At 39.5% G+C, this 17,318-nt stretch overlaps 1 protein-coding gene across 3 annotated transcripts in view; it reads right to left on the minus strand.

The window, feature by feature from the left end:
- Positions 1 to 17,318, minus strand: part of LOC121328503 (protein bicaudal D homolog 2-like) — a 51,628-nt gene that overhangs the window by 19,723 nt on the left and 14,587 nt on the right. For all 3 annotated transcript variants that reach the window (XM_041273190.1, XM_041273189.1, XM_041273188.1), the window contains exon 2: positions 8,700 to 8,912. In XM_041273190.1, coding sequence (XP_041129124.1) covers positions 8,700 to 8,912 — 213 coding nt within the window. The remainder of the gene's footprint in view (positions 1 to 8,699; positions 8,913 to 17,318) is intronic.

Below are 17,318 nucleotides of genomic sequence, written 5' to 3' on the forward strand. Positions count from 1 at the left end.
TACTACAGGTACATGGGATGAAGGCTGTGCCAAAACACACCTTATCAAAGCTGAGCATCTAGCACTACTGAAAATAATGACCACAATGCAACAGCGCATAGGCGCACTACACTATTTCAATAAATGATGTGCTTTTAAAATGAGAACTGCAAGAATAATCAGCATTTTGAACAATGTGGAATAGCCAATGGCCATCAGTTCTATGTACTTTTAATTTAACTGTGTAATGTGAACACATTAGAAAATGTGGTTGAAACCAAGATGCTTACAGTATCTTATGCAATAATCGTTTTTACAAAATACATACTGTACATAAAGAATAAAGGTGCACCAGCCTCACCCATTTCTTCTAGCTTTCCTTGGTGTATTTTACTGTTCACAATATCTTTAACAAGAATTACTGTTGCCATGGTCTTCACCTCTTTCCACTCAGTTTCCCGTTTAGATTAACTGTCAATGTCAGAATTGTGAAGAAACAGCATAAGAAATGCATACAAAGTCTCCAGGGATTCAAGGCAAGGCTAAAGAATGCAGATCATTCCAACTAACCAAGTGGCCTTTTGCTCTTCAAAGGGAGGTCACCAGCTGCTAACCAAAGGCTAACAAGATTAAACAGAAGAAATCAGATCTTCTTGTATTGTTTTTAGAGTCATTTACTAAGCTCATAAAGGCAAAAGAAACTGTCAGATATGGTGAACAGGTGAATGGGGATGAAATACAGTACTATGAATGTATTTTTCCATCACACAGTAGACAGCACACATAATGTAATATGACTCCCAATAATTCAAAATTCCTCAGTAAGCTTAGTCACAAATGGGTTTAAACAGCACTGCACACCATGCATGATAACTTCAAATGCTTTGCAATGGGAAAAGTAATTCCTGTACAGAATAATGTGTCACACCATAAAACTTTGCTTATAGTTCTCACCACTTTTAGGCAAAACATTTTTTGAATCCAGACAGTCCTGGGTGCAGGGTCAACCATGATGAAGACACACAGATGCTAAACTGTGCAAAGCACATTTCTCTCAAAGCCGTTTAGTAGCGTACAAGAGGACAAAATACTCAAGTTACATTTCCTTCCAGATGTAAGCAGACACCCTCCTTCAGAGTGGGATGGTTTCAATACACTGTCTGCAGCCAGGATTCTTACATGAAGATGGAGTCACTCAAGGTCAAATCCACTGAAATTAGCTTGCTTTCTTTTGGTTTATTTTTGCAAGTATTTAGCTAAACTGGGATCACATACAGCTATGGATGTAAATAAAGTATCCCAATGACAACTGGGACTACTCCAAAAGGAGATTTCAATCGTACTGAGAGAATACTGTAGTTGTGCCTCATAAATACAGTAGGATCCACAGGCAAATATTCCAAGAGACACCAAGGGGGAATTCAAGTTAGCTCAATCAAAGGTTATTTTAAATCAAGACAACTATGCAGAAATAACTAAAAGCAAGGGACTCCAAGAATGGTGCTACTGTCGTAGGTGTCACTGCCTATTGCCATGGCAGTTCCATCCTGTCTTCAACGACTGACATGAAAGCACAAACTACATTACTCTTTTATAACACATACACCTGCTTTGTGGAGATTACATTGCAAATCATGGAAACTCTAATAAATCTGTACTGAAATGCCTCCGGGGAAGAGACTCCGTTATTATTAAAAGCTCTGTTGCCAGAGATAGCAGCTTTCCCCTGTTTGGTACAGTCCAGCACAGATCTGTACATGTTTTAACAGCAAGGTTTTAAAAGCAGTCCATGTTATTTCTGTTGCAGGAAAGGGGGAAATATTTATACGACTAACTCCCACCTAATGAAAACCACATGCACTGTGTACACTGGGATTCCACCCAGCCCTGTGGCTGTTGTTGTGCAAGGCTTTCATAGTATTCTCTGGGGAAAGAACGGACGATTATAATCTCTACTGACATTTCATTGCCAGAACCTAAAGCCCTCTGTCAAAATATTTTTGATCTTCCTAACAAGATGCATTTGACTAGCATTGGGCTCACACGCAATGGGGTTACCAATAGCTACTCTATAGCAAATGACATAAGCTACAGTATGTAATATTATATCTATTTCCACACAGTACAGTCCATTGAATACACTGAACTGCAGTAAGCATGCCGAAATTAATTTTGTGAAGCATGTAGGCTACTACTGTACAGTTATGGGGTTAAACCCAATGCATTCAGGTACTGTAGCACATCCATCAGTTTCCGATTTAATCAGTGATCACATGTAATCAAGTCTTAACCTGCAAATCCACAGCATTCTGCAAAATCAACATAATTCTATGCACTACTAAACTGAAATTTAAATGTTTCTGAAGTTAATCTGTTCTGATAAATACACTTCTTGATATCTTAGAATCCAGGAGCCTTTTGATGATTTAAAGCACAATGCATTTTGTAGATTTGTTTCTTCCCATAAAATCCCTACTCAATATACTGGGGCATGTTACAAGCTACAGTAGAGTGCTTTCTTTTAAAACAGGTGACATTACACACCACTTGGCTTGATTACAAAATGGGAAGCCACAGTAGATTACTCCAATATGATCCCTCACGTGATCATGAAATGGTTTTTTGCAATTTTCTAATATTTGAAAACAGTAGAGTTCATGTTCAGGTTGTTGCTCATTTGAAACCCTAAGGGTCCCTATTTAAAGTGTTATTTATAATACCATGAGGTTCACTTTAGCCATCAAGATTTATGTTTCTAAGCATGAACTAAAGTTATACAATCATTTACTTTGCTAATGTCTTCATTGGCAGATAAATTCACATTAAATCACTACTGATCAATAATGGTCAATTTGAGCTTGAGTGGTTAGAGGAATCAATTTGTCAGAAAAGGTTATTGCACAACAAATTACAAAATAAATAACTCAATTCGCTTTTCTCGCAGACACTAAACTAAAAAACAGGCTCAAGTAATTTATGGCTAATCAATATAATTTCCATCACACAATGCTAAATATCTCAATTTATGAATAATGTAATTTTTGCTACAGATGTATGTGCATACTTTTTTAAAATTTTGATCAGAAGGACTGAACAAGGCCCTGCTGAAGTTGGGTAATATACTCTACTTTGCTCTACTTTGCTTTATTTTGGTAATGCATGCCTTGTGTTAGTATTTTTTTTCTTGATATCAATTAATATCCAGTACAGATGAATCAAGTTTAGGCATGCAGGTGGACCAAGCCTTGGAGCAGCTGTACAGTATGTGCAACAGCCATCAAATACAGCTTGAATTGCACAGACATCAATACATTAAACTGCACTCAGAATAAACGCAGAACAAAGCTATGAGAAGGCCCTGAAGCTGTTTATAGCTTAACAAAAGGCTATCATCAGCAAAATCAAACACTGTACAATTTCCAATAGCCTTGAGGAAGTTAAGTAGATTCTGATGGAACATAATTACACTGTGAACATTTTATTGTACAGTTCTGAAATACAGTATATGCATTGGCCTACTGTATGAAGTCTTCTAGAACTGCTTTGAAAATAACCCCCACCCCCCTCTCAAATTGAGATAAATAAACAACAAGAGACAATCTTTAAGCAAAAACATTTCTTCTACAGATTATTAAGTATAACGTGGAAGATATGATTTCAACCCGGTTTCTGAAAGTTAGGTATTCAAAGGCATTTTTAGCCTGTTAGCAAGTCAAGTAGATGCAGCCAGATACACATGGTCTGTCAGATTGAGAGCCCCATTAAAGTGTTGTTGATTACTGTTCCATCTGCCCTGTAAGGCTCTCTTAATTACACCATGTTCTATAGGTAATACACTTATTAATGTCAATGGCTGTACATCTAATCTCATTAATTTCTCAAACACACACCTTTTTCACTCAATACCAGTTCATAAGATTGCTGTTCTAGTGAGGGTAGAGTAGCACCAAGTTGCAATTCTTCCATTTGGCTGCAGGGGTTGGGTAGGCTTGCTTATCTACTGCATTGCAGTTTAACAGCTGGGTGTATCCCATAAGGCACGAGGACTTGTCTAGTCTAGCAGCATACACTGAACTTGATCGGCTGACTCTCCAATCCTAACCTTTAAACCCATGCTGCAGTCTTCATTTACTACACTTGTTTGAAACGGTCTGGTTGTCTTGCTCATTGCTGTCTCCTTAAAACGCAAATGGCACTTGATTTTTAAATTGGATCAGGTACACAAAGAAGTGGCACAGTATATAAATCCAGACAAAAGCCATGCCATTTTGAAAAGGTCGTGTGTCTTGATGCATTAAAATAATATAGCTTGAGCCAATATAGCTTCAGTCAGATCACATTCCTTCCAATTAGTTGGGTGATTTGAATAAACCGAATTATTTTCAATGCCTCTGTGAAGATTTTCATTTGATGTTTTAATAATGTTTTACTATCAAACTCTGCCATTTGTTCCAGTGGTAGGGCTCTTCAAGGGTATACTGTACTTTGATATCCTACAGTAGATGATGCTAGGGCATTAAAGTCATAAATACCTTAGTTAGCTATTTCTTGGAGGTCAGACAAGAATGGACTGTGTCATTCCATAAATAACAGTACAATGTTATGTTGAGTGAGTGCCTGAGAGAAAGGTGCTCTCAGCCTCCAATCAAGAAATACTCAGACCTCAGATGATTCTGACACAAAAATTGTACAAACCAGGACATTCACTGATCGTTTCCACAAATCTATGTTTGCACATTTCTGCTAGATTAAACAGGGACAGACAAATATGGTTTATCTCTGATAATCCTTTCTTTAGTATTTTTAGCTTGATAGATTTATTCAGGGCAATGTGTGGGCTGCAGTCCAGAAGCCAGCTTTTAACAGAGTTTAATTCAGTGGCAGTGCTGAGATTAGTATAATGTGGGGCACAAACCAAGCAAGTCTAATGTATAAATACTTTATTATCTCTCTATGCTTAAAAGCAAATGTATTAATCCAACATTAGAAAGGTTATCAAATGTATACACTGCATAACATTTAGCCTATAAATGCTTCACACATTTTTAAAAGGCAATATTTTAAGGTATCACATTGACAACATTAACTGTTGGGTTTTAAAGTTTCACCTCACACTACAAAAGGCCCAGATTTATTAACATGTTGGGAGACCTGCACACTGAATGTTCTTATTTTGTATTTCTGAATTGTAAAGTAATATATATTAAGTAGTGTTACAATACATACTCATGACCACTATTAAAAATCTCTTTAAAATAGCTACATTCAGTGTTGTTTTAAATACTTTGCAAATAGATTGCTATATTATAAGGTATTACTTAAGCTGTCAAGGAACCAATAGAATTAAAAGTAGAATGAACAGGGTATGTTGAGTGCCATCAACAAAACTACAGGATGAATCAAGCCCTCAGAATCCAGCAGTCAGCAAGAGCTTCATACTGAGTGTAAAGGAATGTCAATCAATCCTGTGTGCTAATGAAAACATGAACAGCATACCTTCATTCAAAATCATGAATGTCAGGTCTCAGGTTTGCACAACAGAGCCTACTTCTTTAAGTTACTCAGTTAACTTCTGCGGTTCTATTCGGTTTCAGTCAGCCTGCAGTTCTGATTAATACTTCTGCAAAGATCACACACTCCATGGGTTGCAGGTCACAGTTTGTTAATAGCACAGTTTTCTGTGGTTTGAAATTCCCCATTATGTCACGTTTGACAAATGAGATCATGCTACTAATTAAATTCACACTGGGGGACTTCCAGGTTTTATTGCATGGAAAGAATTACTGTTGGAGGAGGGTGGGTGGAGGTGTCTATGGAACTTATTCCCTGTGTGATATGAGTGGTCTTGCAAGACCTCTTTCCTTGGTATACAGCAATCAAACTCCTTGCACAATTAGATATCTTTTACAACAGGGTCTGCAGTTTGACATTCAAATGATATGGACACACACTGTCAAGGTTGAGCTGACATGCTTTGGTGGGGATAGGTGACACAACCTGCGTGATACTGGGTCATCTGGGAATAGGAAGAGGACATGAAACAGCAGTTCTCCTATTAAAATGTAAACAGAAACTCTAAATAACGTGGCCTGACAGTTTAAAAGCTTTATAATTTTAATCAATTCTAGACTAAAAAGCTTTTGTTACAAACTCCTGCAGTCAGCATTTCTGTTTCTGTACAGTGAAAATGACTTTATACAGAACAGCTTGCAGACCAGAAACAGGTTCTGAGAATGATGGGGAGTCTTGCTGCGCTTATCAGCATCTAAACTGCAAAATTATAGGTTGTTCAGCATCCAAAATACAAGATAACAAGACGACTAAATGTCTGTTAACTAGGCCTTATAAGACAGGTCTCCAGAAAAAAAAAGAAAAAGGCAAAAGAATTAATAACAACTGTCCTGGCTTTCTGTAAGAAACTGCAGCCTGTCTAGACCAACCCCAGGACGTGGATTTGTCTCTCAGTATCACCATCACAGGAGCCCTTCCTGTGATGAACAAAGGCAGCCCACAGCTGGGCTCATTCACCCAGAAATCCATTCCAAGGCAGTGCTGGAAACATTTCACTAAGCAGCCTACAGTAATCCTTACTCGCTCCAGTAAGAAGAAACGCCACTGCTGCAGATACTACTGTACAGTACGTGCAGTTTCCTTGGGCGCAACTCTTCTTTTCCCATAAATGCCCACTGAATCTCACCAACACATTTATCAGAGAGCGCACAATAGAACCTCTCTGTGTGGTTCCACACTGTGTTATAATAGCTTAATCTGGTTCCAAGCACCAGTTACAAATTAGCTCTCAAAGAGAGAAGATTTAAATCCCCTAAGATTTGTGAACATTTGATTACAAGTTGATGGTATTTAAGCGCAATTACCTAAGAGAAACACTGGAGATAAGCATCACTTAAATATTTACTATACTGCAGTATGCAAGAACATACTATATGACAACCATTTAGTAATTATTTATTATAAAAAGTACAGCATGTTCCAGATAAAATAGGTGATCCTGTAGCTGAAGATTACTGGAATAACTCAGCGACACTTTGTTTCTCAGAGGTTCAAAAACTAACTGCACATGCATACTGTATTTTCAGATCTGGCTGTATAAAGCATTGCCCGACTGTGCAATAACCAGCCTAACATTGTTACTTAGAAACCCATCGGAAGCCAGGAAAAACATTTGCAGCAGTAAAAACAGCATTCTGGGGCATGGGAAGCAAACAACGAGAGAGGCCTATAATTTTGAGTGCTGAATCAATTTTACAGCTTGAGAGAGAGAGATAGAGATAGAGACAGAGAGAGAGAGAGAGCTAGGAAGAAAATAGAGAAAGATGGGGCAGATGGGGCAGGGAGGCGAAGGCATTGCATTGGTAGTGGGAGGCGCAGGCATTGCATGGGGAGAGGGAGGTACAGGCATTGCATTGAAAGTGGGAGGCGCAGGCATTGCATGGGGAGAGGGAGGTGCAGACATTGCGTGGGGAGAGGGAGGTACAGGCATTGCATGGGGAGAGGGAGGTGCAGGCATTGCGTGGGGAGAGGGAGACGCAGTGCAGCCCAGTGTGCTCTCCCAGTGGAGCCGATTTCATGTTCCAGGGAAGGGAGCCACAGTTCACTGGAGGATTGATCAAAGGGAAAACTGGGAGGGGGGAACAAGACACAAGTATGAGCCAGACCTCAGCATGACATCCCAACCCAGTGCATTATCCAGGCTGGTTTCTGCTAAGCAGGAGCCACCCAGCCCTGCCTGCCCCTGCAGAGGTGCAGCTCTCTGAGGTCTTTAACCAAGTGCTGCCTTACCAAGAGCATCCTTAGCACTCCTCATCTCCTCCAGGACAGCAATCTTCTAACAATTAAGCACAATACTTCAGAAGGAGGATTACAGGATTTACTGGCAAGCTTCTGCTAAATTAAGCTTTTTTTTATTTTAAATTACAGCATTTGGAATGGCTGACTGGGAAACCGCCTGAGATCAAACATGTTCCAATCCAGATGATGACAACACTTTGGCTTTGCTGAAACAAGCAATTGGTTTAATTAATACACTCTTAAAACAGGAATCGCAAAGGTTGGCTAAACCTTTTGATTTACCCCAATAGCTCTTCTATAGTGCTACAATTGCTTACCAAGCCCAATTTACTCAAGTCTCTCTGAAGGGTTTTACCCCATCTCTGCCAAATCCAAAAGCATCTGCTGTATAATGTTGGACACTGCTATTTGATGTTGATTGTTTGGTACAGCCCTGGAGTATAAAAGCAGGGCTGCTGTATTGGTGTTTTAAGGGTGTAGTAAAGTACCGCCCATGTCTCAAATGGTACTAAAAGACTTTTCTCCCTGCATCTTGAAATCGCACTCTTCTGTGCCTCACAGATGTTTTTGCTTTTCTGAACAGCTTTCAATTAACACTCCCCATGAAAAGCAGCTGTGATTTATTTTATTTCAACACAAAATGGAAGATTCAGGGAAACGTACCGCATGAGTTGGCATTAGCGGTGCTAACAATATGCAATGGCATCTACAGCTGGACATAATTTAATTCAGTTGTTTGCGACAGCTGCTAATAGCTAACGATTGGGAGGGTATGATAGGGGAGAGAGGAAATTAATTGACAGGTAGCATGGGGAAGCCTCTACTGTTGCACTGATTCTTAGAACAAACCAAATCTAACAGTACATGAAACCAATTGTGTTGTACTGTATGAAGTCCAGGGTGCATCTTACCTCCCTGATCTCCTGTGCTACGGAGGCGAGCCGATCGTTCTCAGACTCTGCGTTGGCGAGGACGTTGCGCATCTGTTTGAGTTCTGTCTGCAGCTCCAGGACCTTCTGCTCATAGTAGGCTTCCTTGGACGCAGACTCCTGGATCAGGGACTCTTCCCGGCTCTCTCCATCCGCAGCAACCTTCTTGTGGTTGGAATACGCTTGTCCGAAGGCCTGGGCAAAAAAATTTAAAAAAGTAATCCTTTGAGTATCACAAACATTTCAATTAGGTTAAGCACCAAAACATAAAACACTCCTGAGTATTATATTGCATTGGTACAGTATACCTGCTGGACAAGGACATATTTAGCTATCAAGAGATAAGCTACTGTATTGCTTTAAAAATTGCCTATCCCATTCTCTTTCACTGTTCAGAGAAAAGGATGACATTATAAGTATTGGAACCACAATAATATCATGTGTTTATTGTTGCCTGTGATACTGTACCATAAAACCAATACCCTATACTATAGACACTTGTAAATGTCCTAATGACCCAGAAAGAGTTATTCTGTCACAGATTCGGACTTGCCTGTCATTATCAAATACCAGACAAAAGGTAAAAGCAGCCAACAGGAAATTGATTTTATCTATAGATCTATACTGCTATACACACAAGGGAGCAATACTGCAGGTTGTGAGAGGTTTTTGATTTTAAACAAAATGATTTCAAAACCGATCTAAAATCTTGATTCAACTTCTTTTTTCTGCTTTTTAAAACAAATACAGATAAGGAATCAATTAAATATGATTGCTGGTTCACAGGTTTTACACAGTTTTAAGAAACCTACTCTACCTAGAGTGTAATCTGGTGATGAATTTCCCTAGACATTTTATTTCCAAGCACATGGGGCTGGCCTGAAGAGCTCTGAGTCTCTCTACAAGGTCTTTGAAATGGTTCTGTGCCTGTGATCAGTAGCACTTAAAAGCACACGGCTCCATTTAATGGTCGGTGTCAAGTCATTAAGTTTGAAAGAGTTCCTTCCACTGATAATGGCTAGTCTGTGGCCTGTCTGATGGCAGTGCTTCCAGATCAGATCACGTTCGATGAAGTCAAATCCAGGCAAGAGGGGACAGAAAACATCAATCAGCTGAACTCAGGGCAGAAACGCCAAGCAGAACTCTGGGGAAATTAAAAAAACAGCATGTTCTGGAATAGAGAGAAAAGAGCCATCTGTCCAGACAGTCTCCATCAATCGCCCCAGTGCAGAGAAGATTAAGAGTTTGAATATTTGAGGCCTTATTTAAATGTCAAAGAGCCTCTAAAACCAAGTCCCAACAGTACAAAAAATAAGTCTTTGCAAAGCATTTTAAACACCCTTTGATTTGGCTGTACACAAAGTAGGTGTGATAAACACGTCTGTAGTCCTTAAGCTATATTTGTTTATATGCATGCACTGTACAGAAATACAGGAGTGTGTCTGTCATGCTGAGGTCTGTACAGAAATACAATACTATAAACTAATAAGGAAAAAGGACTAATAATGATTATTGATGATTAACATTTTGAACAAAGGACAGAATCATTATGTCTGGTACTGCAGACAACCTGGAAAGGGGACCCAGCTGTAACAAATGAGAACCCTCAGCTGTTGTAAATGAAGCAGTGTGTTTCATCATTACTCATCTATAGTATCTTAGAAAGGACTGTCTCCCATGCATCCATACTGTGTAGGCTGAAACAACAAGGCCCCCATTCTACAGCTGACAAGACTTTGGCAATCAGTTATACCATAGGCTGCTCCCTCTCTTTGTCTAAATACAACAATCTCAAGAACACAGCTAGAAAAACAAACAGGAAGACTCCAAGACGTCAGCTGACTCCGTCACCCATCGTCTCCAGAGGCTTTGCTGGAGATGTAACAGCAATGCTCACTGACTGCACATGGGTAAAGCAGTACATTTGTGTCATCCCTCTAATACATAAAGCCCTGATGCTAGAATGCAGTTCTTTTAAAATCTAATGCCTTGGGAGGGAAATACAAAGCTTTTGTTCAAAATACACAGTCCAGATTCAAAAAATCTGTTTCAAATGTCCCTCCCCCACCTATTTTAAGCCTACTTTTCACTGTGGTCTTTCAGGAACTGTACAGTATGCTGGGTGTTCAATTTTGTAAACTAAGTTGCCTTTCTGATTTATAACTGCTAAAGGCACAAAGAGCGAACCCAAACCAGATACAGGAAAGCTAATTGGTTCCAGTAGTATCACCTGTAATCTTTCATGACACAGTACACAGTACCTTGGTACATGTATTGTAGGCAAACAAGACTATGACAGTACTTTATCACTGGAGCTGATAAGTGGCCCGGTCAGATCATGATCAATTAGTAATCGTATTTGTTAATGCAGAGCAACAATCTCACTGCCTTCATTACAGAACACCAATATGACTTTTTTTTTTTTTTTAAATCAGACAAGAAACAAACACAATGAACATTCCTAAATCTGTGGATGTCTTGATCCTACACAACACATGTGATGGCATTGCTAATGCAATACTTATAAATAGCCTCTGATAATCAGAAAACTGTGTTATAAGATTATATGATTAAGCATTCTTTTCATCAGTACCGAGTTCACAATTGTATTGCATAAATGTAAACCAAGTGGTTTATTTTCATCTCTATTTAAAAGCACGGTGAGGGAGGGTATTTGTAATTTCATGTCTTATAGTTGGATGACTAACTATTGTGGAATTTCATGTAGAAACCATGCAAAGTGCAAATGAAGCAAAGGGACACTCAGATTTTCACGTTTCAGATCTCATTTTATGGTGTAAGAGTGCACAACCCCTTGACCATGTTGTGTGGTCTTGTAGGTGCTGTGACTTGTGACCATCACACTAAATCAGCTGCACTGAACTTTCAAGACACTTAAGCATATAAACCTGTTCTGGTAAATGCAGCAGTCTGTCCCAGTCTTTCCCCTTTACCAAGATGAGAAGCACCTTGGTGTTAACGGATTGTTCCACTGACTGCAGGGCAACAAAAACGAACTACCGTACACCCAGAATCAGAGTCTGCAGCACAAATAGCAACTTGGGGAATTATTCAGTGTCCACAAGTGTTCTGTGGACCCCAGTTAGGAAACCTGTGGTCTACATCATTGTGCACATCTGAAATGAAATAATTCCCTTCCTGCTCTCGCCCACTGCAGATAAAAAAGCGTGTGACTGGAAGTGATTTCATCACTGCACTACCAGGTTAATGGAGAAGGTTCAGGTCTCCTGGGCACATCGCCAGAAAAGGAGGGCAGCTGCAGACATTAACTGAATGGAAATGATTTTGAAATGGGGCGATTAGAGGAGTCAAAAGCATTCCAAATGTGCTGGGTGTACCAGATGTTTATTTGAAAAATATATATAACAAAAAATCCAACAAATCCTGCAGCATGCAGAAGTTATTAGTTTGTTAGACTTGGTGGTAACTTACCCTAAAGGGGGTTAGAAATCCATTCAGTTACAATGCAGTCGCTGAATCCCAATGTAGCACAATGGGATCATTTGGTGGATAATCTCCGAGGTATATTTGATTGGCATGCATGACTATCCCCTTGGGCATTACACATTCTAACCAGCGCAATAGAATGCAAGAAAGCTAATCTATAACAAACCTCTTTGAGCTTGTTAGAAGCATTGCAAATGGTCTCCTGTTCACTCCAAGAACTCATGGAAACATTGTTTCAATCACTGCTTTCCATCGCTCTGCAAAATACTGAAGGTAGGTTTACTGTAGGTTTAGAATTCTGCCCTCTAGGGTCTACAAATACATGAATTTAAAATACTGTTTTTTTTGCCAGAGCATTCATTTTACAAGCTCTCAACAAAGCACTGTGAATTATCTTTGTATTACATTCAGCACCAGACAGCCACATCATAAAATAAAATGGGAGGCAGACTGAAGTCATGTTAGCCATTCCCACATTAAAATACCAACTAGAAAGATATATACATTCTGAATCAGATGATACAGCACCCACAATCCCCATCTGATACAGGTGATGAATCTGATCACTGAAGCCAAAACTGCCATTAAAGGATCTCTGAGGATAAGATAATTAATCATCATCTTGAAGATGGAATAACTGCAAGTTGCTGCTTGTCAGAAAGGTACTACATTTCTATTCAGTATCTGCCATATGGCAGGGTTGTTCAATCACAGGATTTCAAGTGTTTTTGTACATGTTTTCCCACACCAGAAATGGAAATGGCCAGCAACAGAGGAATGGGTTTTCTATTTAAGATGTGGGCTTTGCACAGTAAACAAGGCGTGGAGGTGGTTAATAGGGGTGATTAAGTCAAGCCCTTTCTTTCTGCTCTTGAGATTAGCTTGCACTGCGGTTCACATCCTAAACCATCAAACATCTACAGGAACCCATGGACTAAACCGTGGTAATCTAGCCCAGCAGGGTCACTGGATTCAAATACCTGACATCACAAGCCCTAAATTCCTTTACTTAGCCAAACAGAAACAGGACCAGTCCCAACATTGACCTTTGTTCTGTAGCAGGGGCCACATAAAAGCAGCTTATTTGTCAAAATACATACAAATGTTTTGATGAGGAATCGACCCTCCCCCACAAGATCCATTCAGCATTTGGGATGAATGCTTTCTCTTGGTGAAGTGTCTTTTTACTGTAGGGATATAGTAATGTCTCCCCATTCAGCTTGCTCTGTTTGTGAGTCCAGCTTGTTCTCTTGTGTTGGTCCCTCTTGAAGTTACAATTAGTGCTTCCTTTGATAATGGCAGATTTAGTCTGCAGTGAGTTTATTACCAGCATTATAATACATTCCATGGACAAATCAATGGGGGTTGAAGAGCATTATTTTGGATGCACAGTGAAGCGGCACATTTATCTACTCCAGTTGGTTATGTATAGTGTAAAGTAAAATCAATAATATTCTTTTTGTATGCAGTACTGGAGCACATGCCACTGAGCATTATAAAAGGTTGACTGCGATCGATTAGAACTGTACAGTAGGTTGGTTTTGTTCTGTACATTAGTTGGCTGATCACTTGAAATAGCAGGTTTATTCAGGCATTTCTGCACCTGGCAGAAAACAAGTAATCTGCTGCATTGCACTTCCTTAACAAAGTTCCTGTCTCTGGCAAGTCTGACCAGCAGCGGAAGGCAATGGTTGGACAAATGAATTACTTTAAAAAGGTGCTTGTGGACAAACAAATACTTGACTTATTATAGGATCTGATCTAAAGCTGAGCAGGCTCCAGAGATCCTATGTGAACAAAAAGCTCAGCTGTTAGGATGATGAGCTCATTTTGACTTCTGGAAACATCTGTGTATTTTTATAGCTATTTGCAGCTGGCAGTTTTTGTGTCCTGAATACTGCTCAGTATAGTACTGTTTAAAATATGACAAAATGGTTTTAGGTACCATGTAATGTAACACTATTCAGATTACTAAAATACCTACCATATAAGGCATGCTGAACCCTTCTTGCAAAATTTCACCAAAAAACGATTCCTAAATGCAAAAAGGCCTGGCAGATAATTTGAACAAATGCAACACCCTAGAATTCACATGAAGGTGGTGTGTAATTTAAGTGGTTTGGATTTATGCCAAACTAAACCAACGCCTTTGTGAACACAAAAATAAAACACACAGTTTTGTTTAATGCCCTAACAGACATGAAGTGCAAACTTGATGTGAAGAAACAGGTTTGAAGTCAACCCCCTCCTGCATTAACAGTCACACTTTGTTGGCAATGCGTCAAAACCTACGCTCCCTGCCTCGTGCTTTTGCACATATAATTACAATGCTACTGCACGACAACAGAAAATGCCATTTCTTCAGTCACTTGTGACCTTCATTTGCTCTTTCTGTGCGGGTTGCAGTCCGGCACTCTGCTGCTTCATTTGAAAGCGCTCTGGTTGCCAGATGCATTCACTGTGCTCTGCACCCAGCCTGCAGCTCAGTCTACCCATTAAGAAACAGAGTTTCCAGCACACTGATCAATAAACGTGTTTCCATCATAGTGCAGTGAAGGGGCTGCAGCTTACAGAATCTCAAATGTGTCACATACTGTACACTGCATGATGCGGCAGTTACCGTTCAACCACAATACACGCAAATGAAGAGAGACGCAGATGTTTCGAGTAATAAGAGGCTATGCCACTCGGTTTATACATAGCAGGTTGCGCAGTACTGCAGCATTCCTGTAATGTTGCCAATCAAACATTTTTTCTCTGCAGTGGCAGTAAGATTTTTTTTTTCTACCTCCTGCAGTCCTTTACCATCAAGATCTGTGCTTTCATAAAGATTAAGGAAGGTCCTTCTTGTTTGTTTGGGGTTTTTGAAGAGATCTCTTACTATTTAAAATGTATTTGTTCATTAAATCTTTTCCAGGTCTCTTACAAACAATCCACAGCATTTTGAGCAATGTCAAGTGCTTGTATTTACACACACTGTAAAATCAGGACCGTACATCAGCTGAAACGTCTGCTTAAATAATTAGCAATGGCTCACATTTTCAATGTAAAATTAATTCATAAAATCATCTGCCCAGGTTTATAGCACAGTTTACACTAAACTCAAACTAAGCAAGGTGTTAATTAAGTGAGGGAACATTAATTAACACTTTCCTTCACCGAGAAGTCACACAACTCAACACCTCACCTAAAGTTAGACGGGATGTGTGAATTATTGGAATGTCTGGGTTGTTAATCTTCAAACATTTACCCATAAGGTTAGTCTGTCCTCTGCATACACTTAACTGTATGGTAGATAGAACTAAAGCCAGCTATAAGTATTAAACTTGTATAGCTCCCTGAACTGTATGGAAAATATTCTACTAGTTAAAAGAATCCCCACGAGTTGGAACCAAACAAGCAGCATTCCATTCAAATGAGTGGAAGGGTTTCCATTGCATCTACAGAAAGTAAAATCATAAAAAGGCATTCATAATGGGGGTGACCTATTTAAAAGCAATGTGGAATATAATGTATGATGCTGGCTTAGGGGTATAGTTACAAAGGGACTGCCTAGTTTTGTATTAGTATTTTTGTATCTGTTCTTAGGCAGTTTCTACAGGGCTCTGAGGTTATGTTAGGGTACCACAGGCACTGTAATATTCCTGATGCTCTTTGATATTAATATTGATCAAGTGAGAAAGCAAAGCCGAAAGGATGCTGTGCTATTTCTGGAGCTGCAATGCCTCAGAGTGTGTCTGAGAGGAGGCAGTATTTCGAAGCGTTTTTAACCCCATGGTTTCCCTACAGTAATGTCTAGCACATGCTTGTGCCTCGTTACCTAGCAATAGCATTAACCAGAACTAACCCATGGGAAGAAGCAATTCAGCATCCCAGATCGCTGTGCGCTTGAAAATATTAAACACAGTTTAAACACACACTTACTGGAAAGCTGTACAGCAGAGTACCCTGTTTTTCACAATCCAGTGGAAGAGCCTTTACCTTTATCAAGCTGAAAGTCTGCAAGGTAGACTAAACTTTCTTACTACAGAGTGCAAAGATGTCTGTGGCGTACGGGGCAGTCCTTTATAACCAAAAGGAGGGCTGTATATAATCCTTGAGCCAATCCTGCAGACATTACTAGGACTAACACTGCAAACAGGTTATTAATGCATGGGTAACCCTGTTATCTATTATTCATAGGAACTTTTTCATGAAGAGTTCTGATTAAATCAGGCACACTCATTCAACCTTTGTGTATTCCTAGATTCATGAAATTATATACATTTACAGTAACAACTTACTGTACAAACTGCAAAACACAATATTTTCCAGTGGAGTATACTGTACATGATGTTTTGGTCTAATGTATTTCTCCTGTGGACCTGGACTCGGATTTGGTTTAACTGTATGGGTTTCCCAGTACAGTATGTGACTCACTAACACACACGAGTACGAGTGTGAATGTTCTCTCATCGTGTACAGTCACTGCAAAATGTGGCTACAGTATGGAAACACCTTTTGAGTTCTGTAAAAAAGTATAGTTCAGCAACTACAGTATAAAAAGGCTGGCAGAGTAATGAGACAGTCTGCCTTGAAGCATTATCTTTATGAAAAAGCACTGGGATTACATGCAGGTTCTTTAGTCTTTGCCCACAGGCCACCTTTTTAAAAAACACTGCATGGTGGTGTCAGTCTTCAGAGCTATACTGACTGATATATGATAGCTCTTGTTCTACACTGCAAAACATATCATGCATACAGATTTCAGCTCCCTGCATTGGTCTGGCAAAACACAATGAATGCTGTTTTAGTCAAAGGGATCAATTTGATATGCCTGCACAAGCATTAATGTATGTATGATATAGTATCATAATGTACTGTATTGGTAGCGGGCATTGGGGTATTTTCGCTGTGTGCATTCATCTTACATTTTCTACTTGCCATATAACTAAGTATGATCAGTAAGAAGATGATATCATGACTGGAGAGTACGATTTAGCTGATTACGGATGAAAGCAAATTTCTCTGAACAAATTGAAGGCTGAAATGTGTAATCTTGGTCTGATGTGGACACAAACCAGCAACGAAGGACAAAATCATTCCTGTGCTATTAAAAGAGTGCTGTCTTTTCAGGCTTAATGAGACACACAT

Source organism: Polyodon spathula, chromosome 16 (assembly GCF_017654505.1).
Source record: "Polyodon spathula isolate WHYD16114869_AA chromosome 16, ASM1765450v1, whole genome shotgun sequence".
In the NCBI taxonomy this organism is placed as follows: Eukaryota; Metazoa; Chordata; class Actinopteri; order Acipenseriformes; family Polyodontidae; genus Polyodon; species Polyodon spathula.